Source organism: Artemia franciscana, chromosome 5 (assembly GCF_032884065.1).
Source record: "Artemia franciscana chromosome 5, ASM3288406v1, whole genome shotgun sequence".
Classification (NCBI taxonomy): Eukaryota; Metazoa; Arthropoda; class Branchiopoda; order Anostraca; family Artemiidae; genus Artemia; species Artemia franciscana.
In genome coordinates this window covers 17,174,983-17,200,196 of record NC_088867.1, presented here as the reverse complement: position 1 = coordinate 17,200,196, position 25,214 = coordinate 17,174,983, and the positions used below count along the sequence as shown (strand labels likewise).

The 25,214-nt window shown below is 34.9% G+C and overlaps 1 protein-coding gene across 1 annotated transcript in view; it reads right to left on the bottom strand.

The window, feature by feature from the left end:
* Positions 1–25,214, bottom strand: part of LOC136027039 (bumetanide-sensitive sodium-(potassium)-chloride cotransporter-like) — a 201,629-nt gene that overhangs the window by 11,073 nt on the left and 165,342 nt on the right. The window contains exons 16-19 of the mRNA XM_065703960.1: positions 22,096–22,192; positions 14,061–14,170; positions 5,622–5,736; positions 3,933–4,075 (exon numbers count right to left, since the gene is read on the bottom strand). Of these exons, the coding sequence (XP_065560032.1) occupies positions 3,933–4,075; positions 5,622–5,736; positions 14,061–14,170; positions 22,096–22,192 (465 nt within the window). The remainder of the gene's footprint in view (positions 1–3,932; positions 4,076–5,621; positions 5,737–14,060; positions 14,171–22,095; positions 22,193–25,214) is intronic.

Sequence of the window (25,214 nt, the reverse complement as noted above, 5' to 3'; positions counted from 1 at the left end):
TTTTGTGTTTTTTTTCCCAGGGATGATCGTATCGACTGAGTGGTCCTATAATGTCACGAGAGGGCTCATTCTAACGGAAATTAAAAGTTCTAGTGCCCTTTTTAAGTGACCAAAAAAATTGGAGGGCACCTAGGCCCCCTCCCACGCTCATTTTTTCCCAAAAGTCACCGGATCAAAATTCTGAGATAGCCATTTTATTCACCATAGTCAAAAAATCTAATAACTATGTGTTTAGGGATGACTTACTCCCCCGCAGTCCCCGTGGGAGGGGCTGCAAGTTACAAGCTTTGACCCGTGTTTACATATAGTAATGGTTACTGGGAAGTGTACAGACTTTCTGAGGGGTGTTTTTTGGTTTAGGGGGAGAGTTGAGGGGAGGGGCAGGGGTTACGTGGGAGGATATCTACATGGAGAAACTGCTCATGGGGGAAGAGAATCTCAATGAAGGGGGCGCAGGATTTTCTAGCATTATTTGAAAAAACAATGAAAAAATAAATATGGAAAGTTTTTTCTACTGAAAGTAAGGAGCAGCATTAAAACTTAAAACGAACAAAAATTATTACGCATATGAGGGGTTTACCTCCTCGTTATATCTCATTCTTTAAGCTGAAATATTTTTAGCAATTTCAACTATTTATTCTACGGCCTTTGTGATTCAGATGTCATTCTTAAGGAATTGGGACAAAATTTAAGCTTTAGTGTAAAGAGCGAGGTATCGACGAGGGTTGAACCCCCTCATAGACGCAATAAAAACATACGAATATAGAAGTTCGTTAAGTAAATTAATTCGTAAGTTACGTATATTCTTTACCAATGAAAACGTTTGTAAAAAATTAAAAGTTCTAGTTGCTTTTTTAAGTAATCAAAAAATTGGAGGGCAACTAGACCTCCTCCCTCGCTCCTTTTTTCTCAAAATCTTCCTAAAATCTTCAAAATGCAATTAACTAATATGAAAATTTCGTTTTAATTATTTATGTGTGGAGAGCCAAGGTCAAAACATTAATATTAATTCAATTAATATTAATTCAAAAACGTCCAGAAATTAAATAAAAAAAAAACAAGTTTTTTTTTTTAAATGAAAGTAAGAAGCAACATTAAAACTTAAAACGAACAGAAATTACTCCGTATATGAAAGGGGCTTTTCCTCCTCAATGCCCCGCTCTTTACGCTAAAGTTTCTTACTGTTTCAAAAAATAGAGTTGAGACAAAGAGTCAAACTTATTTTGAATTATTTATTATTTATTTATTTTTAATTATATTTATTTTGAAACTCTATATATTTTCAACATTTTTATTTTACATATTTTAAAGGTTTATGATTATCGATAGCTTAGCCACGCTTCTCGGAACTGCTCCCAAGAAAACTAAAATTACAACATTAGGCACTCCCGTTGAAAGGATAGGTCGCACCCAGTCAAATATACTTAAAAAACTGTTAGCCATAGCATTGCTGAACATGGTGGTCAACTTTCATCTCCTACCTGCTTCAAAGTGGGGCTGAGGATATCCAGCTAAGTCAAAACAGGTTCAACAACAATGTGCAAACACTTTTATGTTGTTGAAAAGCACCATTGCAACTCAAAAAGCACTTCGGTACTATAATTCATGTGAATGAGATCAGTTGTCCGTAGAAAAAGATTTTACTCAAGATAGGCTCTTCACTTTTCTTAGATTTACAAACAAGAAAAAACTTATCCTTTTAGCTTTTTTCACAAATCTTCTTTAATAAGTTTTTGCTAAAGGCTGAAGTTTGTCAGAAAAGGGCAGCATAATGTAATAGTTTAGTACAAGTCAATTTCTAGCGATAGTAACTTTGAGGGCACTGCAAAGGCGTACAAGGAAACGGTTGGCCATTAACAATTTATATCAATGAGACCATAGGTGGGCTGTGATGACCCCATGATTACTTAAGGCTGCAATTCTATTCTTAAGACAGCTTTCATCAGCAAAAATTTCCATTCTTGTGTTTGAAGAACTGAAGAAAAAAAGTGAATCCAAAAAATAAAGTTTAACGACACTAAAATCGAGAGCTCCTTGTTCTGATTCTTTGCTGATATGATTACATACTTACAATTCTGCTAATGCTTAGGACATTAACATGTTTAGTTCAGAATTAATCGGAGGATACAATATCACAATGTATCAAGTCGATTTTTTTATACTTTAAGCATAAAAAAGTTTTATACTTTCATACTTGAAATATTAAGTATTAATACCGTAAAACAGATGGAACTAAAAAAAATTTGTGGATTCATGAGATGCTTTCTATAATTTCTAATTTGTAAAATCAAGCAGTTGCTAATGGGCTCTCAAGGTATCCGGCTTCCACTTATAGTAACAGGAACCGAGTCCCTTGGGGATGCTTATAACTCTCCGCTTATACCCGCTTGAACATCTCCACTTGCCATTAAGAATTAGTCTAGCCTTATTTACATTAAGAATTATAAACTCTTATTTACCAGCTTAAAAAAGCTTTAAACAACCATAAGTTATTCCCTATATGACAGGGGATACCCTCTTCTCGACCCCCTCCCCCAGTCTTTGCGCTAAGGCTTTATAGTGCTTAAAAATTCTAATTTAAAGGTACCTGCGATTGAGCAATTGTTCTTAAATAATTTAGATAATAAAAAAAGTCAAACTTCAGCGTAAAGAGAAGATTGACAAGGGGTAGTTAATTTCTGTTAGCTTCTACAGCATGCATAGGATTAACCTAAATGCAAGAAGAGCCCCCCCCCCAAAAAAAAAAGCCGGTCCTTTATCTTAAAATTTAACTTTCACATGGTAGTAATACCAGAAAAAGATTTAACTTTGCTTGTTAAATAGAAAAAGTTTCTCATAAAAACAAGATTTTTTAAAAGAAAAGTACGGAGCTACATTAAACCAAAGACAAGCAGAAATAAATTCAGATATTAATTAAAATTAACTTATTAATCACTATCAATTCATGCACGAAACCCAAAAACGAACAGAAATAGCCAATAGTCCGACAAGTGCTCACAGTGCCAGAACTTTTTAATGTGATTAGGGACCAAAAATATTAGAGCCTTCACCTAAACCTTTTCATTCGAGTTAAGAATCAAGGTGTACTTGCCCCCTTCCTCCTCCCAGCACTCCCTAAAAGTTTCAACATGATACCCCCATAAGTCTATAAGATATTTGAGACATGATATTTTGATAAGCTGGCAACACAGAGAGTGTCATTTGATGTGCCTCACTACTTAACCATTGATAAATTATAAGTCACATAGAAACTTATACTGCAAGAACGATTTCGTAAACCAGAGGCAAAAATAGTCTAGTCCCTTCCACCTTGCCCAACATAAATGTCACGCCTCCTCTCCTCTTTCCTTTCTCAAACAGTAGCTGAAAGTTTCATTAACATTCCCAAAGCCGTTTCATATATAGGAGAAATGCTAGGTCGATGAATTAGATATACGTAGCGTCTTAGGATTTACCTTTGGCCCTTCTTTTAGGCCAAAAGGACCTACTACTGTAAGTTTCTAACTGATCAACGATATAAGTTTTGTGACTCATTTCAGGGCCAGATCAGATTTATTTTGGGGCTGCATAAGGCTAGGTAGAACACAAGGACGTGGACGGGAAGCTGGGTGCCTTCCAATCATTTTAGACTTCTTAAAAGGGCACTATAACTTCCAGCTTCAAAGCAAACGAGTATCCTCTAAAGTTTCTACGACCACCCTTCCAAGATTCCACGACTACCCCTTCCATACTAAATGGCCAGAGAAAAACTGAAGAAATAAAGAAAAAATATATATATGGAAGGCATATGGCTCTTTAAGCATTTCTGCCCCTGACTGAATCCCAAAAGAAAGTTCTCTGGCTTTCTTTTACTGCCTTCATTCATAATTAAAATATGAGAATAAATAATTTTGTCTATGTAAATAATCCGTAAATATTATACAAATGCTTACCTGGAGCACTTTCATCTGCTTTATAGGGCCTTATGAGCTGTTCAAACCATTCAATGGTCTCTTCCTTGGGTTTTTTACTAACATCGGGAACGGCAATGACGTCAGCAAAGTCAATCCTAAATTTACTCAGCAAAGCAGCCATACTGAAAATTGAGTTAATTTTAGCAGCTAATTATTTATTGATTATAAGTTCCACTCTGTTTTAATTCTCTTGGAATTCCTTGATCATTAAGTCTAATGCTATCGCCTGCTTCTTTACATCATTGATGATCACGTTATGTCACACATTAAACATATTATTTGACCGAGGAAAAGGACTACGCTGCTTCTAACAGTTTTGAATTTCTTAATTATTAAACTAAACTTGTCCCAAACAGCAACAGAAGGATACTAAATGTGAATAAATAAATTAAACATGTGAAAAAACAATTAAAAGCACAGGAACATAAAGATAAAAATACAAATGATAATAGCAAACCAAACGATATAAAATAAATGAAAAACAGCTTAATTCAGCTTAAACTTATTTCGGTCACACGTAACCCTTCTGTAGGTGTTCTTCCAGCTACCCTATTACCAATAAAGTACTGCCTCTGACCAAGATATAAATATTTCTTTTAACCCCCCTCTTTTCTTACCAATAAATCTGAGGTTTACAGACAAATGGAAAAGGAAAGCTCTAAAAGACGAAGAAGAATATTTGATAAGAATACATAGCAGATTTGAAATTTTTTAAAAAATTCGTAAATCCTGGAATACAAAAAAAAGAATAGGCCAAACTACTCTACCTCATTACTATACTTGACATCCTGGGGTCTTATGAGTCGAACTGAATAAAAAATAATACTAAAAAAGGTAGGAGAAGAGAACTATAAAATATATAGCGGTATTAATTTCAGAGAATGGTTACGGGTAGTTGATATACACGAAAAGTCATAGGTAAGGATGGGTCAGGTTTCAATCATAGTCGGCATTTTTTTTTTTTTTCTTTTTTTTTTTTGCCGTACCCTCAAGACTAGCTTCCTGTATCACAAAATTAATTAACCAAAAGAGTTCATTTAGTTTTCAAAAAGTAGAGTTAAAACTCTTATATGAAAGATTCAGTATTTCTGTAGTTACTTTAACGTTAAACAGATCACTGGCCAAAATTTAATCTTCTCAAGAGAAATCTACTATTATTTCTATTTAAAAGTTTCTGAAATTTAGTTACAACGCATAGTAACACAAAATAAGAATAACAAAACAAATGTCCTGTATTTCCTCAAAACCTAGAAACCTGCTGAACAACGATATTTTTATTTTTAACTATTACGAAATAGTTTCATTTCACTATTATGAAACAACTACATCCAGCATGTACCCAATGGGAGGGGGGAAGGGCCTTTGGAATCAAGCCACTAACATATCCTGATTAAAAAAAATTTATATGTGTATGATTTTTCTTATTTTCAACATACGACTATCTTTTTTTTCGAATTTCGACCTTTCCGGAAACCTAAAACATATTGAGGCAAGAATGAATTTCATTGGTTGTCCTGGGTTCGCTCTATATTTTGCTTTTGACCAAAAAACTACACCGGGTGAAACCTATAAAAAAACTGCCATCATAAATTTGGATAATAATTTGGATGGAGTCGATCAAAACATAAACGTTAACTGCCACAATTGTATCTAATAAAAAAAACTTACCTCTGTTGATCCATATCAATTTGGTCACTTTTATTGGCAATGCAAAATACACGCAGCTTAGATCCACTCCATGATTGTCGAGTGGTCAATATATATGGCAACAATAAACTAAGACCTATAAATAAACAAATGAAGTAAACAAAACGGATTCTTTTTGTTTATATGCCCTTTTCCCCCTTCCCTAAGTCTAATGCTTGTTGTATCATTTGGGTTTTATTGAAAACTATATGTATCTTGAACACTATGGTTTTGTTTTTCAAAATATCGACGACAAATAAGTATGAAATCACTATAAGAGTCAAGATGAATAAGAAAAACTAATAAAAGTAAACTAAAAATTTAATAAACAGTATTAAAATTTGCGACAACTGTCGCAAGCTGTCGCAGTCGGAATACTGTCAGAGTCGCAACCAGTCGCATTTTCAGCCGCAGTAGTAGTCCTGAAAGTTTTAGGCTAATATCCTTACCCGTTCCTAAGATATTGTAGATACACCTTTTCGATAACTTGGATGCATAGAGTGTCTTTTGATTTAGCTCAATATACCCCCCTACATTCCTAGAAATTTCACCTCAATACCCTTGGTCTTCTCAGACAAACCTCGGTCATTTCCCAAAGTATTTTCTGGTGAACCTCCCCCCCCCCTTTCCCAATGATAAATCATGCATGCTAAAAATGGACAAATTAGATAAATTAGAATCCTTACCCCGGGGGCTGTTACCCTGGGGGCATGGCATCCCCGGGAGCATAGCTATTAAACATTGTGACTATTTCGAATAAAATTGTTTTTTAAAATTTATATCAGTATAAAGGGGAGTATGTTAAAGGACAAGAGGAGGCGGGATTGGTTGCCCTCCCTTCCTTTTTTAACGTCCCTCTCAATACGATTTTAAAGTTCCAACTTAATACCCTTAGCCATTCCTTAGATATTGCTATTGTATCCTTTTGACAGCCCTCCTGCATATACCGTGTTTTGATTTTGTTCGGCGTCCCCTCGACATGTTCTACTGGTTTTACATTGATATTAATATTAATTACATAATATTAATTAGCGTTTTTGGAGTCTCGTCATTAAACATGCCCCATTTTCACAATAACCCACCCTTATATATAAACGATGGGGAAGTTATACAGCGTGCACCATTTGCCCCAGGGGCTGTGCTAGGTTTTGGCATCCCTGGAGACATAAATATATTAGACCTTTTGACTAGTTTGAACAAAATGACAACTACAAAATCTCGACCATTGTTGAGGAGAGAGGGCACCTAAACAGGCCAAGGAGAAGTGTTGCTCTCCAATCTTTCTTCAAAATCCCCTAAACATACCTTGAAAATTCCAACATAATATCCTCAACCGTTCCTTAGATATTGCTGATATTCCATTTTCAAAACCATCAAGGAAGATTGTTTTGATTGTGTCTGGCATCCCTCTCAACATTTCCTTAAAGTTTCACCTTAATACTCTAAACTTTTTTGGAGATCTAGGATCAAACATTCCCTCTTTTCTTAATAAAAAATATTATATGTTAACATTGGGCAACTTGCTAAACTTACAGCCCACCGGGGGCTGGAGGAGAAGGGTTGCCAGCTCTGGAGGCATAGTTATTTGACTATTACATTTAAGAAAAAAAGAGCCTAGGGGTGTGGGTGGACTGGTTGCCCTCCGATCACTTTTGATCAAACAGTTAGTGGTAACGACCTGTAGTAAAAAGCGACCCGGCTCAATAATAACCGAAACTCTAAAAAACGGAATATTTGATACCAATAATTATATCAAAAGAATCATATTTTTATGCTGATTTTAAATATATAAGTTTCATCAAGTTTAGTTTAACCCATCAAAAGTTACAAGCCTGAGAAAATTTGCATTAGTTTAGAAAATAGGGAGAAACACCCCCTAAGAGTCTTAGAATCTTAACGATCTTAACGAAATAGCAGCATCAGATTCAGCTTATCAGAGAACCATACTGTAGAAGTTTCAAGCTCCTACAAAAAATGTGGAATTTTTCATTTTTTCTCAGAAGACAGATCACGGATGCTTGTTTTTTTTGTTTGTTTTTTCCAGGGTTGATAGTATCGACCCAGTGGTTCTAGAATGTCACAAGAGTGAATGTCATCAAGTTTAGTATTACCCATCAAAAGTTACAAGCCTGAGAAAATTTACCTTATTTTAGAAAATAGGTGGAAACAGCCCCTAAAAGTCTTAGAATCTTAACGAAAATAACATAATCAGATTCAGCTTATGAGAGAAGCCTACTGTAGAAGTTTCAAGCTACTATCAACAAAAATGTAGAATTTTGTATTTTTTGCCAGAAGACAGATCACGTATGCGTGTTTATTTGTTTTGTTTTTTCCAGGGGTGGTCTTATCGACCCAGTGGTCCTAGAATGTCTTAAGAGGGCTCATTCTAACGGAAATTAAAAGTTCTAGTGCCCTTTTTAAGTGACCAAGAAAATTGCAGGGCACCTAGGCCCCCTCCCATGCTCATTTTTTCCCAAAGTAACCGGATTCAAATTTTGATATAGCCATTTTGTTCAGTATAGTCAAAAAACCTAATAACGATGTCTTTGAGGACGACTTAATCCCCCAGGGTCCCGGGGAGAGGGGCTGGTAATAAACAAGTAATAAACTTTGATCATTGTTTACATTTAGTAATGGTTATTGGGAAGTGTGCAGGCATTTTCTGGGGGACTTTTCCACGTTGGGGGGGGGGTATGAGATTACGTGGGAGGATATTTCCATGGAGCAATTTATCATTAGGGAAGAGAATTCCCATGAAGGGGGCATAGGATTTTCTATTATTATTTAAAAAAACAATGAGAAAATAAATAAAAAACAGTTTTTTTTTTCAACTGGAAGTAAGGAGCAGCATTAAAACTTAAAACGAATAGAAATTATAACATATATAAGGGCGTTCGTCTCCTCCTCAATACCTCACTCTTTATGCTAAAGTTCCTTACGTAAGTTAATTCGTAAGTTATGTATATTTATTACTAATAAAAGCGTTCGTAAAAAAGTAAAATGTTCTAGTTGCCTTTTTAAGTAACCAAAAATTGGAGGGCAACTAGGCCTCCTCCCCCACCCCTTTTTTTATCAAAATCGTCCGATCAAAACAACGAGAAAGCAATCTAGCCAAAACAAATTAATATACAAATTTTGTTTTAATCATTCATGTGTATCAAAACATGCGTTAATTCAAAAACGTTCAGAAATAAAAAAAAAAAATTGACTGCAAGTAAGGAGCGGCATTAAAACTTAAAACGAACAGAAATTATTCCGTTTATGAAAGGGGTTGTCCCCTTCTCAACGCCTCACTCTTTACGCTGAAGTATTTTTATTGTTTTAAAAAGTAGAGTTGTGAGAAAGAGTCAAACTTTAGCGTAAAGAGAGGGGTGTTGAGGAGGGGACAATCCCTTGCATTTACAGAATAATTTCTGTTTGTTTTAAGTTTTAATATCGCTCCATACTTGCAGTTAAAAAAACTTTTTTTTTTATTCTTATAAAGGGAACTAGAGCCTTCGATTTCCAATCGAATGAGCCTCCTCCAAAATTTAGACGACTATGTTGTCCAGAAAAACCTTATATGTTAACCACGGGCAACTTACATAACTTACAGCCCTTGCCCCGGGGGCTGTGGCGTTGTCAACCTCGGAAGTAATGTTTTTTACTTGTCCCCTCCGAGGTATGTACGACCAAACATTCAATATGAAGTGCCTCTGGGTAAAAAAAAGATAAGAAATAAAAAATAATACATTGTAGTCTAATGGCTCTTTGAAATATGCAACGCTATAGCGTTACCTTTGATATTAACAATGTCTTTTTACTTAGAAGACGATTTCACAGAACCAAAGATTAAAATTCTTGACGAAATTGCGTGGTCGAATATTTCTCCTATCATTGCTATCGCGAACAATTTAATAGAGTCAATGCAAAAAAGTAAATCATTAAAATTCTTAGATTTGAAAGATTGTTTACCTAGAAAAAAAGAGAGAGAGCAAATTTTCATTAACTCTTAAAGTACGGGGGGGCAATGACGACGAAATCTGATTGTTTAATTGGTCAAGTGGAAACTTACACAACTATATATATATATATATATATATATATATATATATATATATATATATATATATATATATATATATATATATATATATATATATATATATATATATATATCATGAAAAGAGAAATCACCAATGCAACAGCACAAACACATAAAAAAAAAGAGACAGAAGGAGAAAAGGAAGACTGTTTTCCTAAATTAGTGATTAATATAGACCAGCACTTGAATGAGGCCTTAACCCTACTCATCTATACAATCACATAGGTCAAACAGCATAGCCAAACACAATCAACCATAAAGAATAATCCATGGACAGGCAGTCATGTCGTCAATAAGTATAAGTCGTCATTTACCAAACAATAGAAAAAATAATAAAGACAAATAATTCAGAGGCAACAACCCAACACAGGGGCTCATCAGGAGAATACACTGGCCTATAGTATTTCGCCACTTTAAATTCTCTACCCAGCCAAGTGCTGTGGCTACCACAGAATATCCATGGCATCCCCGTGTCAGGTATCCCCCCCAAAATACATGCCTATGACAAAAAAACACCAAATGTAAAACAACCAAGTAACACCAAAACAAGCTTATCCTGTTAATATATCCCTCTTTTTAGCAACAATAGGTAAACTAAATATGATAAAATTTACCAAATCACAAATATTAACACATTGCAAAAAAAAAATAATTAATGAACTAAACAATTATAGAATTCATCTTTACCATGTGGCTATTTAAAAAAAAAAAATCCGCTCTATTAGAAACACAATTCAAAATAAATGGCGCTGCATCATCATTTGTCGAACCTCCGAAATTACTTGAAAATTTCTTCAAGTATTTCCAGATAATTCTTTTGATATTTATTTAAAAGTTCGTTATAATGAAAACTAAATTTTTTAAATTGCCAAGTTAATTTATTTGCAGAAAAACCTCTTGATATCAATTTTTGGCTTAAGATTTTACATCTATTTTTTTAAATCAATATAACTACTACGAATCCTTGCATAACGAAGTAACTGTGAGAAAAACGCAGAATATGTGATATTTGAGTGTATATTACTTTCAGGGAATGGGAAACTAATCACTTCAAAATCAAAATCATCCGTTTTATTATACATTTTAAAACTTAATTTATTATTATCACAAATATTAACATTTAAATCCAAGAAATGATCTTCATGACCAGCGCCATGACTAGGTTCAAGAGTAAGCTCTGATGGATATATATTTTTAGAAATATCAATGAAATCCTTACAATTTAAGACCAAAATATCATCCAAATATCTTTTAATATTTGACAAGACATGTTTTAAATTATTTGGATTATTCTTATCCATCATATATTTATTCTAGTTGACTTAAAAACAAGTCAGCTATAATTGGGCTGGCATTCCCCCCCCCCCATGGGAATTCCCACGATTTGCTTGTACAAATCACCACCAAATCTTATATAAGTTAACACTCCAATATGGATTAAAATTCGAAAACTTTTTAATACCAGAACAATAGGTTTTAAGTTTATTTACAATTTCCTTTAAAATTAAAGAGAGGTCAGTAGCAGCAATGCGGGTTGGACATTTATCTGCTCCAGCAATAAACCGTGGTTTTGGGGAATTCTTATGAAATTTTACAGTCCAATATAGGAAAGGGAACTTTTTATCATTGTCATTTATTTTAATATTAAAATTTTTAAAAAGTATTTCTTCAGTCTTTTCAATTATATTCTCATCCTCTAATTTGACCTTTTCGTAAACATTAGTTGTGCATAACTCCCTTTTTAAGATATCACAATACAGCTTCTGACAAATTATGACAAAATTATTATTAGCTTTATCCACTGTCACAATTACAAATTCATTCTGTAGATTAGCAACTGCTTGTTTAATCTTCGCATTATAAAATAATGATTTAGTGTTACTATTTTTTAAATTAGAATATATTTTATTTCTTATTCTACTAATAATTAAATTCTTCCAACTTTGAAAATTCTCTTTACTTTTATTCTCTTTCTTACACCACTTATCATTAAATAAATCAAAATCATGTTCCAAGCCATCAAGAACACTCGATGGTTTCAGATGATGAGAAAGACGGAAATTAGCCCCTTTATTCATTATAATTTGAAGATCATCTTGCTTTATTATTGACAAGTCCCCTGTTATAACATGTTTGTAAGTAGGATTTACAAATGGGCCAAGTTGCTTACAATTACAAACCGGTTTCCAATTTATATCACTATCTAATCTTTTAAGTATTAAATTATAATTAAAAATAATTTGCCCAATAGTTTTTGAAAATTTATAAGTTAAAACTGGACTATCATTATGATTCAAATTACTAGGAAGGGCTTGTTTCACATGCCGCTGATTTAAAATTTCTGGTAAATTAATATCTTCAATCTGCTTACAAGTAAATAGTAGGTAAATATAATCTGTTATCCTTATTACCAATCTTATCAAACTTTTTCTTTTTTGAAATAAATTTCGTTTTAGTTAGAATGCAAATTGTATCACATATTACTTTAAAATTATATTCAAGAGCTATATATACATATATATATATATATATATATATATATATATATATATATATATATATATATATATATATATATATTATATGTATATATATATATATATATATATATATATATATATATATATATATATATATATATATATATGAAGAAAGTTCAATATGGAGACATGCAGTTTTAGTATAAGCGGGGACCAAATTTATAGAAAAGAAACGCGGGTTAAAAATCAGCAGAAAAAAAAAACAACCTAAAATCAAATATCACCAAACAAATAAAGAATGTGTGGCCTCCCTTGAAGGTTTCCTAATTGTTTTTTGCGAACAAAAACCGTTGTCAAATTTAATTAATTAATTTTGCTCACTTATTTTCCCGATTAACCGTTGGTATTAACGAGGGTACAAACCCCCTCATATACATAATAAAATTTTTCTAACTGAAAGTAAGGAGCGACATTAAAACTTAAAACGAACAGAAATTACTCCGTATATGAAATGGGTTGTCCCCTCCGTAATCCTTCGCTCTTTATGCTAAAGTTTGACTCTTTACCACAATTCTGCTTTTTAAAACAATTAAAAGCTTTAGCATAAAGGGCGAGGGATTGCGGAGGGGACAACCCATTTCATATACGGAGTAATTTCTGTTCGTTTTAAGTTTTAATGTCGCTCCTTACTTTCAGTTAGAAAAACTAGTTTTTTTTATGCAATCCCTTTAGAAATCAGTTATAGATAATTCAAAGTGCATGAAATTCAAACCCTCCAGAGGAGAAATGATAGGATTTATTAAGAATAACAAAGGGAAAAAGTAGAAGTTGACGATTTCACCTTCAAATAATCCTACAAAACTGAGAGAGAAAGTGACGACGAAAAAATTAATCAGAGTTTGAACGATTAAACATCAAAATATTAAAGAGCATATTCCCTTACTTGTAACAGGCCTACTTTCACGGGAAGAATATTCTCTAATACAAAAGAAAAAAAAAAGAGTCTCAAATTGTCAAAAAAAAGGTGTTAAAACTTTCTGGCATTAAACTTAAAATTTAATCAGGGAAATTCCCACCAGAATCAAAATCTATGCGTTGCTTCTTTCCTCAATCCTAATTACTAATCCTGAATCAAAAATTTTCAAATTCCACCGTGTGCACTTACAATGGTCTACACATTGAAATTTCAGCAGACTGTGCTTACAATGACGTATACTTTTAAATCCTAGTAGACTGTGCCTACATTGGCGTATAATTTGAATTTTAGTAGGCTGCACTTACAATGGTGTATTCTTTTGATTTTTAATAGACTGTGCTAACAATGGTTCGTAGCTTTTGAATTTTAGTAGACTGTGCTTACAATGGTGTATACTGTTGAATTTTAGTAGACTGTGCTTTCAATGGTGTATACTGTTGGATTTTAATAGACCGTGCTTACAATGGAGTATACTTTTGAATTTTAGTAGACCGTCATTATTTAGTCACATTCATGTTTTTAAGTGACGGTAGATGGTGCAGTATGTTATTAGACAAAGACTTTGGAGTTCCGCAATTCTGACATTTTTCAAGGGCAGCAAGTGGGTTCTTTGGACTTGCGTTGGAGTTCTTGTTCTTTGGGGACAGTCCTCTCCCCCTCCCACCTTGGTGTATGTAAATCTGATCTTACTCTATTATTTAAACCTTTTTAAGGCTGCTGATGTCCCTCTCTCTCTCTTTTTTTGAATCCGGTAAGTCTGACTAAAGTCGAATCATACATACTAATACAGACTTAGAATTATCTGTTAATTGAGGAATACTTAAAAAATTCTGAAAATAACTGTTTTTATGGAAACAGACAAGAAACCTGCGATTACTCACCTCCATCATCATAAAGCCACCAGACGTCAATATAACCTTTCTGCTGTTTCTTCCTAAACTGAGTCAAACTATCTAAGACAGGTCTTGGAATGTTCTCACCAAAAGCGGATCTAAAATCAATAGATTAACTATAGAAGAAAAACAATAAGTATCGGGCGAATCAAAAACAAAGGAATATTCTCGTAATATAGAAATCAAATACAGCAAAAAAAAGAATCTTAAATACTTACAATTTTAGGGAATTCTAATTTATATTAGAATTCAATATAATATTAATTTTGATGGCTGACCTTGACTAGATTGTGGTTTAATTTTGTCAGTTTTCACTTACAATTAAACAAATTTGTGAGCAAAAATCCAAATAAAAGGACATAAGAAAGTCAGCCAGTCACACTCCCCCTCCCCCCTATTCTCTCTTCACAAAATTAAGGATCCAACACTACATTCATGAAATTTCCATGAGGAGCGACAAACATTCATGAGGAGCGACAAACGGGGTTAACTACAGAAACTTAACATCTATTACCAGCAAATCTTTTATACCCCTTCCCCCGTCGAAAATAAATTTCCTGCTCCCTTTAATATCACCTCTCTTTTTAATATTTACTCACTCATAAATTGTTTTTCCCTTGTTTACAATTGGTTCTATTTCTTCGTTTGACCACCTCTTCCCTTCCTTAGCTTGGGTTCAGTTTAATTTGGTCAGTCTCTACTTACATTTATTAGTGTTAAAGAAAATTTTCAAAATTACAAGTCCATTGGGCAAAACAAAATTACAAAATCGAGGTTCTAGCCTGTAAATTTGCCGAGCAAAAGAAAAAGAGAAGAAAAATAGGTAAAAAAAAAGCTAATCGAAATCCTAGCCAACGACGTCCACCTCCTCCCAAAGTCTTGTATCCACCACTGTGTCCAAGAATTTGTCAGGGGAGGAGCGAAGGGGATGAAAACAGGAACGCAACATCAAGTACCAGGAAAAACTTTTACTTCCTTCTCACCCCCCCCCTCCATCCCTTAAAAAAGAAAGAAAACAAAAAAATAACTGTATATATTTCTTTTGATAACAAAGACGTCAGAATTAGCCTATTAGATAACCATCTTGTTATACTTTTCCATATTTCCTGTATTAATTCGTTGGATATTTTATTAACATTAAACCATATTCCGTTCCCTTTTTCGTTTTGACCAGAACGTTGGAGTGTTTTTTACCTTTTTTGTTCTTCTTAATTTTTTTCCGCTAAACAAAAATATGAACCCGGCCGTTTTACAGCTTCTTGGTTGTTACTTTTTTAAAGTAAATAAAAAAAAATCATCTATTTTTGAAATATCCAATAATGAAAATATACTTCCAAAAAAATTTGACTAAAAGGTTTGCCGAAGCAATTCAGACATTTAGAAACTCCACGAGATCCAGCAGTAGCAGAGTTACTAACCCCTTATAAGCGCTTTGTCACGTTTTAAGGCGTGACATAAGTCCATGAGTAAAAACCGTGAAATTTGTTTTCTAATCTTTATCATTTCCAAAGAAGGAACAGATTAAGAATTAAAACTAGCGAACGCATTTTCGCTAGATTTCATATAAACTGTCCTCTCTCATCCGGTTTATATGTCCACTATTTGAATCCTCCCATAGAGTTCTGGCTTCCTTTAAATGCTTTCTTAAGACCCCCTCCCCATTCATGAATTTAAAGGAAAGCAGCTATATACGCATAATATGAAATAGCAGCTTGAATGAGGCCAATGCTTTCAATATGTTAAAACAAATTTCTCAAATCAAAAAGACTGCCAATTCTTCATTGCGTAGCAAAGACATGAGGAATGGAACCGACTAAACAAATGGAGTGGCCGTATTTTAATACTTTAAATGAATGTAAGACCTATAGAAAACAACTCATAATCCCGTTATCAATGTCCGTATCCAGGTGTAGAGGAGATACCGGGTTTAAATCCCACAAAATTTCTGTCCGACTCGTAAAAGCATAATATAAATATCCATAAACAAATTTTGATGCATTTTTTAAGCGTTTTTTGTAAGCCGCCTGCAGCAACAAAATTACGCCCCCCCCCAAGAAAAAATCCTGGATATGCCCTTATCCGTCATCCAAGGTGACTCCAGTTTATTTTCATTGAAAAACAAATGGAATCTCGGCAAATGAAATTCTTATCAGCTATCGCTCGCTCCCCCCCCCCAGATAGTCGAATCGGGGAAAAGATTATTTCTAATTTAATCTTGTCTGGTCCATGATACCCCTGCCAACTTTCATCGTCCTAACTTATCTAGAAGTGCCCGAACTAGCAAAACCAGGCCGACAGACAGACATACCGACAGACAGACGGACAGACAGAAATTGCGATCGCTATATGTCACTTGTTAAATACCAAGTGCAATAAAAACCTTAAAAAAGAAAACCATAAGTTAGATGCGTATTAGATATCGTTGAAAAAATCGGACTTGCTTTAATAATCAAAAATCTTTATAAAGACCCGGTATGAAAAGACAGCAAATTGTCTCAAATTGTTTGTAGTTAAAAGACAAGTGACAATGAGAATCCATATATAGAAGCATCTCGTGTTTCGAGTACTGGGGCCCAACGGAGAAGCCGCCTTGCTCCAGCCGCCGTGCTCCCGGTATTATATATATCTATATATATAAAAATAAGTTGTCTGTCTGTCTGTGGATCTGTGGATCAGGTGACGTCATGTTTCAGCTGACGTCATGAAATTAGTTGCCGTCATTTTTGCTTTGAAGGTGACGTCATTCAAGTTATATAAGACATATGTTCGCGTAGAAATCTATTAATGTTTAAGTTTACAATGACTGATGAAGATGCTCAAAGAGTCTATGCCAAAAAACTTGCTGCTGATAGAGAAAGTCAGAAAAGAAAGTGTGCCGAGGAACTACCAGAGCAACGCGAAAGCAGACTTGCTGCTAAAAGAGAAAGTGAAAAAAGAAGGCGTGCCGAGGAATCAAAAGACCAGCAGGGAAACAGGCTTGAGGCTGATAGAGAAAGAAAGAACAGAAAGCATGCCGAGGAACTACCAGAGCAACGCAGAAGCAGACTTGCTGCTAAAAGAGAAAGTGAAAAAAGAAGGCGTGCCGAGGAATCAAAAGACCAGCAGGGAAACAGGCTTGAGGCTGATAGAGAAAGAAAGAACAGAAAGCATGCCGAGGAACTACCAGAGCAACGCAGAAGCAGACTTGCTGCTAAAAGAGAATGTGAAAAAAGAAGGCGTGCCGAGGAATTACAAGAACAGCAAGAAATCAGGCTTGCTGCTGATAGAGAAAGTAAGAAAAGAAAGCGTGCCGAGGAATCACAAGAACAGCAAGAAATCAGGCTTGCTGCTGATAGAGAAAGTAAGAAAAGAAAGCGTGCCGAGGAATTACAAGAACAGCAAGAAATCAGGCTTGCTGCTGATAGAGAAAGTAAGAAAAGAAAGCGTGCCGAGGAATCAGAGCAATCTGAAAGTTATCGCCTGGCATTCAGGTACAACCCAGTCGATGATTATAGCTTGAGTAGATGTGTTCAAATCGGGACAATGTCTAAAATTTGTCCCTATTGCAAGGCCTTGAAATTCAATGGTGAAACAATGGGAATGTGTTGCGCCTCAGGAAAAGTTAAACTTCCTCTATTGGCTGCACCACCAGAGCCATTGAAGACTTTCCTTACTGGAACTACGTCAGAATCTAAGCGTTTTTTGTCAAAAATCAGACAATACAACTCATGTTTCCAAATGACGTCGTTTGGAGCCCAAATCGAAAATCCAGATCAATTTATGTCTACTTTCAAAGTAAAAGGGTAAATTTATCATAAAGCAGGGTCCCTTCTACCATTCTCAGGCGAGAATCATAAATTTTTACAATTGTACTTCATCAGTGTGTCCCTATTGCAAGGCCTTGAAATTCAATGGTGAAACAATGGGAATGTGTTGCGCCTCAGGAAAAGTTAAACTTCCTCTATTGGCTGCACCACCAGAGCCATTGAAGACTTTCCTTACTGGAACTACGTCAGAATCTAAGCGTTTTTTGTCAAAAATCAGACAATACAACTCATGTTTCCAAATGACGTCGTTTGGAGCCCAAATCGAAAATCCAGATCAATTTATGTCTACTTTCAAAGTAAAAGGGTAAATTTATCATAAAGCAGGGTCCCTTCTACCATTCTCAGGCGAGAATCATAAATTTTTACAATTGTACTTCATCAGTGTGTCCCTATTGCAAGGCCTTGAAATTCAATGGTGAAACAATGGGAATGTGTTGCGCCTCAGGAAAAGTTAAACTTCCTCTATTGGCTGCACCACCAGAGCCATTGAAGACTTTCCTTACTGGAACTACGTCAGAATCTAAGCGTTTTTTGTCAAAAATCAGACAATACAACTCATGTTTCCAAATGACGTCGTTTGGAGCCCAAATCGAAAATCCAGATCAATTTATGTCTACTTTCAAAGTAAAAGGGCAAATTTATCATAAAGCAGGGTCCCTTCTACCATTCTCAGGCGAGAATCATAAATTTTTACAATTGTACTTCATCAGTGATAGAAATTCTGAATTGAATGCACGTTGCGAAATTTCTCCCAACGTTGAAAGGACAATCGTTTCCCAATTGAAACATCTTTTCCACGAAAATAATAATTTAGTGCGTCTGTTCAAAACAGCCATCGATTTGATGCCTACTGATACTCATAAAATTGTTATTTCCGCTGACAAAACGCCTCCTGGCCAACATGTGCGTAGATACAATGCTCCGACTATCGACGAAGTGGCAATCGTTATGGTCGGTGATCAGTTTTTACCTCGAGATATTATTCTACATAAGCGAAACGCTCAGTTGTTAAGAATTGCTGAAACTCATCGATGCTACGATGCCCTACAATATCCTATCATTTTTTGGGATGGAGCCGACGGCTATCACTTTAATATTAAATTGATGAATCCAGCCACTAACAAAGAAATGAATAAGAAATGCAGTGCAATGCATTATTATTCCTATAGACTAATAATTCGGCAGGATGAAGAAAATTATATTTTAAAATGCCGTGAATTTTTTCACCAATTTGTCGTGGATATGTATGCTAAAATTGAATCAGAACGTTTGCTATATATCCGCCTGAATCAGACCAAGCTCCGCTCTGAACAATACATTCATTTGCGAGATGCAGTTATAAATGACGACTTGCCGTAAAAAAAAAACAATGGAAAACCTAATAGATGCCACAATCTTGACAGGGCCTTATGAGGGTGAGGCTGTTCTTATTCCTCGCATTCCCATGATTCCAACGGATCTGCTTTTTCAATTTAAAAGATTGAAATTCCCAATTCGATTAGCATTTGCAACCACCATCAACAAAGCTCAAGGGCAATCACTAGAAAAATGCGGTATAGATCTTAATACAGATTGCTTTACCAATGTACAATTGTATGTTGCATCTTTGAGGGTCGGTAAACCTGACAATCTATTTATACGCACAGACAATGGGACAGCGAAGACTGTTGTATATTCACAAGTTTTACGTAGTTAATTTGTATTGTATCTATCTATCTATCTATCTATATAAAAACGAGTTGTGTGTATGCATGTTTGTTTGTTTGTAAAAAGAGCGTTTGCATATGACGTCATTATTAGTACATACGGCTTTGTATATGGACAGACAATGGGAAAGCCAAGAATGTTGTATATTCGCAATTTTTACGTAGTTTGAAACACATATATAAATCTATCTATATTCACAGGTGGGACACAGGGACACAACTACAATGGCGCGTAACTAATATGGCGCGTAACTAATATGGAGCGTAACGACTTACGCGCGCGGGGGGGCTTGGGGGGGCGCGAAGCGCCCCACCAACTAGGTGTTGGGGTGGCGCGAAGCGCCACCCCAACTGCTAGTATATATATATATATATATATATATATATATATATATATATATATATATATATATATATATATATATATATATATATATATATATATATATATATATATAAAATACTGAAGCAAGCTTAGATTAAGAATGTTATTTTGATTTAAAATTGCCAGTTATGTACATCAGAAATTGGATTGGGAGGGGTATCGACTTGCCCACTATGCGGGGTTTGATTGGGACATTTCAATTTTGGTTATAATGAACTTCTGAATTTAAGGGGAGATTTGCTTAAAATTGGATAATGAGGCCGAATGGGGATCCTTTAATCAACATATGCTAGATCCAAAGTGGCAAGAGGTAATCTTAGTGGGAAAAGGTTAATAGGTCCGTAGATACGAGGCTTTTCCTTTAACTTAATCAGGCTCTTTTGTTTATGAATGTGGCTTTATCAGCTTTGAAATACCCATTTATGGATATGTTTATTTATGTCAATTTTTGATGGACGATAAATAAAGAAAATTACTCCAGAAGATTGAGAAACATCAAGGAAAACCCGTTTCACTTGTCTAACTATCATTTTTCCCATTTGAAACGAAAGCGTAGATCTAAAAATAGGACATTTCTAATCTAGTTACAACTTATGTAAGTCATAGGTTCTTTTGTCAATTTCTTAGTATCTGGGATTTTCATAAATATTTGCGACATTTGTGATAGCTAGATAACATATATGCATTTACAATACATTTGCAGCATCTTTTAATGTTTGTATTGAGTAAACGTTTGCTCTTTCAGACAAATACAGGCAGTAAAAATCAATTTTTAACAGATATTTGCCAAACTTTTAGAGTGCTTATCAATCTGTTGGCACTTCTTGAGAGGTCTTTTTTCTCACCGAGAACAAGCCCTTCCGCAATGGACACCAGATCCAAGCTGAAGAAATAATTACATCAAATTTAAGTCTTAAATAAAATTTCAAAAGTCAAATTATGTTTGTTTTGTTTGTTTAGTTTGTTCTTCTTAATTAATCCGACCTCCACTCATCTTAATGACGACAACTTCAGAAAAAAATTACTTTAAACCTTAGAAGTCGTTAAAACATTTTTTTTTTTAATTAAATAGCATCTGAACCAGACACACTTCAAACCAACATATATTACAAAAACCATAAACTATATTATATTCAATATCTCACGTGGCTCGAAATATTGAATTTTTAATATATTGTCTGAAATGCTGAGTTGGGTTGGTCAGATATTAAATCGAGTAGTTACACATTCGAATCTCTGAAGTTTCCTAATCTCAGGATTGGGTGAACATTTGTGATTTTTTCAATATCTAGATAAAATATTTGAAATGACTATAAATTTGTAACATTTTAATGTTTGTATGTAGTAAATATTTGCGGATTTCAAGCAAATATGGACAACCAAAGTCCATGTTTCACAAATAATTCCCAGAGTTTTTTTTAATACTTATAAAATTTTTGGCTCTTTTCGAGAGTTTTTGTTTTACCAGGAATATATTCTTGTCGTCTAATCACATCTGGCTAAAGCTGAAGACATATATAGATCAAGTTAAAAGCAGAATGAAGCTTCAAAATGCAAGTTATATACGTTCCGCAAATCTCACATATTTCAAAAAACTAAATTTTTATATATCTTTAGAACACACAGTTGCATTGGCCAGATACGGGTTGAATATTTGTACATTTGAATCCAGTCAGAGAGGACTTAATGAAATGAGAAAAGCGACAGTTTTTGTAGTTAATTTCTTATTGATAGCGTACCTTCGAATATACTAGTTTATTGACTGCAATGGTAAAGCAAAATTATTTTTTTTTATTGTATTCATTTATTTTGTTTTGTTAACTTTCTTTGTAAATTTGTTTATTGATAGCAGTAGGTTATAGAAAAAGATTGTGTAAGCGACACTAAACTAGAGAGATTAGAAAATGTGTTTTTTGGTGTTTCTTAGGGAGGGGGGAAAGTATATATTCAGCCGCTGTAACTGTGAACAAAAGCAGACAGTATCCAACTGCAAAAAGCTGCATACTCTTTTTGGGAAAAAAGAGAAAATAGGAGACAAAAGGGAATAATTAGGAAACATTTGCGAAATAGCATTAAGATTAGCCAAAATAAAAATCAAAATAACAAAAGAATAGTTTACTGCTTACGCGTTCAAAGATCTGGTAGAGTCCTTTCTCGATCTCTTGGAATGTGATTTGATAATAGTCTTGTCTGGGGAGTCTTGGGATTGACTGGAATTTTCCCCTGAAATAAAATTAATAAAATCACCTTTGATATTTCAGTATTAGCCGAGCCACATTACAACAGAATAAAATAGGAAAAATAGTTTTGTTTTACACCATGAGTAGTCGCATAAATTTATTTCCATTTGAGCTACATTGCAAACCACTAATATTAGACTTTTTCACATCTGTTTGCAAATTATCCATCTGCTTGCGAATTCTGATTCAATTGTACTGATCACAATTCTATGGCTATTGGAATACAGAGGTCGGAAATCAAAAGAGCATGAAGTACATTTCCAAAGATAGTGTTTGGTTTTCATCCAAGTGCGTATTTGGTCCCCTCCCCCAACCCAAAATTTAACTCCCCCCCCCTCCAGATGAAAGAGCCCAGCAAGAGGTGGAAAGACCACTGCTTCACTCTCTTCAACACCAGCACTATCCCATCTACTGATCCGGATCTGACAAAAGCCGCATCGCTTGCGCCTACAATTCTACTAGGCAGTCATGATGAAAATTCATGTTGCCTTGACGATATTAACAAACCCATGAAGAAACTGAAAAATAACCACGCACCCGGTGTCTGCGTTACCGCCATCCAGCTCCTCGAGTATGCAGGTCCTGCCTTACTGCTGTGGCTTTAGTGTCAAATACTATTATGCATAGTATGGTACACGAGGACATACCGAAGGAATGGCGGGCTGAAATCCTGCCACTATGGAAACAGAAAGGATCCAGGAGTCAATGTACTAACTTCAGCAACATAACATTGCTTTCCGTGCCAGCTAGACTGTTTTTTACAATAACCCTACTCGATAGGTGCACCAGCATACTCCGAACAAACCGAAGAATCGAACAAGCAGGATTCATGCACGGTCGTTTCATAAGTGATCAGATATTCACTCTGCGACATGTAATAGAAAAGCCGCAGGAGTATCGAGACAAAAGGCGATCATGGCCTTCGTCAACTTGAAAGCCGCTTTTGAGTTTTTGGATAGGAGATCAACTGGTTTGTACCAAAATTACTACTATCTCTCTGAGACTTTATTTCAGTTCCTGTTGAATTTAAATATCAGTCTTACTTTTCTTTAAAACATTTTTTTTTTCAGTAACAGTTTTTATAATTGATTCTTATTTGTTTGTAATTAGTAAAACACCACGTGTTAATTGTAAGAATGTTTGTGAAGTTTTCGTGACCTTGACCTTTCTTAATATTTTCTGCTTTAGGGCTAAAATATTGAATTTCAATTTTAATTTACGGCAAATTTTTGAACAATCGGTGAAAATTTTCAGTCACCCATACTTTGGCTTAGCTATTGAACAATAGAATTTACAGTTATTTTAGATTTCATTCCCTTATTTTTAGTAATTTCTTGTGCTTTTGGATTGGAAATTATAAGTCAGCCAATTTCTCTTTGTTAAATTTATTCTTTACTTTTCACGGAAAAAAAATTACAGCCTTTTTTAAGCCTTATAATTTTAACATAGCAGATTGAGAATAAAGGCAAATTAAAACATAATTAGTATTTGCTATTGTCTTTATTAGAAATATAAAGAAACAAGAGCTAAGAGCTCATATGGCACTTGTGACGAAGCAAGAAGAGCTAAGAGACAAGAGCTCATATGGTATGAGCTCTAACAAAATTCTAAGACTCAATAGATTGATTTAAAAGGAAAAGCAGAGGCTTAATGCCGGTCAGGATTTAAAATAAGAGCTCTGAGTCACGATGTCCGACTAAATATCAAAATTCATTAAGGTCTGATCACCCACTCGTAAGTTATAAATACCTCATTTTTTCTATTTTTTCCTCTCCTTTTAAACCCCCAGATGGTCGAATCTGGGAAAACGACTCTATCAAGTCAATTTGTGCAGCTCCCTGACACGCCTACCAATTTTCATCGTCCTAGCACGTCCAGAAGCACCAAACTCGCCAAATTACTGAACCCCTCCCCCGAACTCCCCCAAAGAGAATTAATCCAGTACGGTTACGTCAATCACGTACCAAGGACATTTGTTTATTCTATCCACCAAGCTTAATCTCGATTCCTCCACTCCAAGCGTTTTCTAAGATTTCCCCCTCCAACTCCCCCCAATGTCAACAGATCTGGTCGGAATTTGAAATAAGAGCTCTGAGACATGAATTCCTTCTAAATATCAAATTTCATTAAAATCCGGTCACCCGCTCTTAAGTTAAAAATACCTCAATTTTTCTAATTTTTCCAAATTAACACCCCCCAGCTCCTCCAAAGAGAACGGATCGTTCGAATCATGTCAATCACGTATCTAGAACTTGTGCTTATTCTTCCCATCAAGTTTCATCCCGATCTCTCCACTCTCAGCGTTCTCCAAGATTTCTGTTTCCCTCCTCCAACCCCCTGTGTCCCCAGATCCAATTAGAGTTCATTAAGATCTGGCCACCCTTTCGTAAGTTACACATACCTCATTTTTCCGAACAATCCCCCCTCTCCTAAGTCTGCCAAAGAGAGCAGATCCGGTCCGGTTATGTCGGTCACGTATCTTAAACAGGTTTTTATTCTTCCCATCCAGTTTCGTCCTGATCTCTCCGCTTTAAGTATTTTCTAAGATTTCCGATCCCCCCTCCAACTGCCCCCCTCCAATGACGCTGGATCCGGTTGAGATTTAAAACAAGAGATCTGAGTTACGAGGTCCTTCTAAATATGAAGCTTCATGAAGATCCGATCACTCCTTCGTAAGTTAAAAATACGTCATTTTTCTAATTTTTCAGAATTAACCCTCCTCCCCCCAAATAGAGCAGATTCGTTTTAATTATGTCAATCACGTATCTAAGACTGCTGCTTATATTTCCCACCAAGTTTCATCCCGATCCCTCCAATCTAAGCGTTTTCCATGATTTTAGGCCCCCCCCCAAACTCCCCCCAATGTCACCAGATCGGGTAGGGATTTAAAATAAAAGCTTTGAGACACGACATCCTTCTAAATATCAAATGCCATAGAATCCGATCACTCGTTCGTAAGTTAAAATACCTCATTTTTCTAATTTTTCTGAATTAACCCCCCTCCC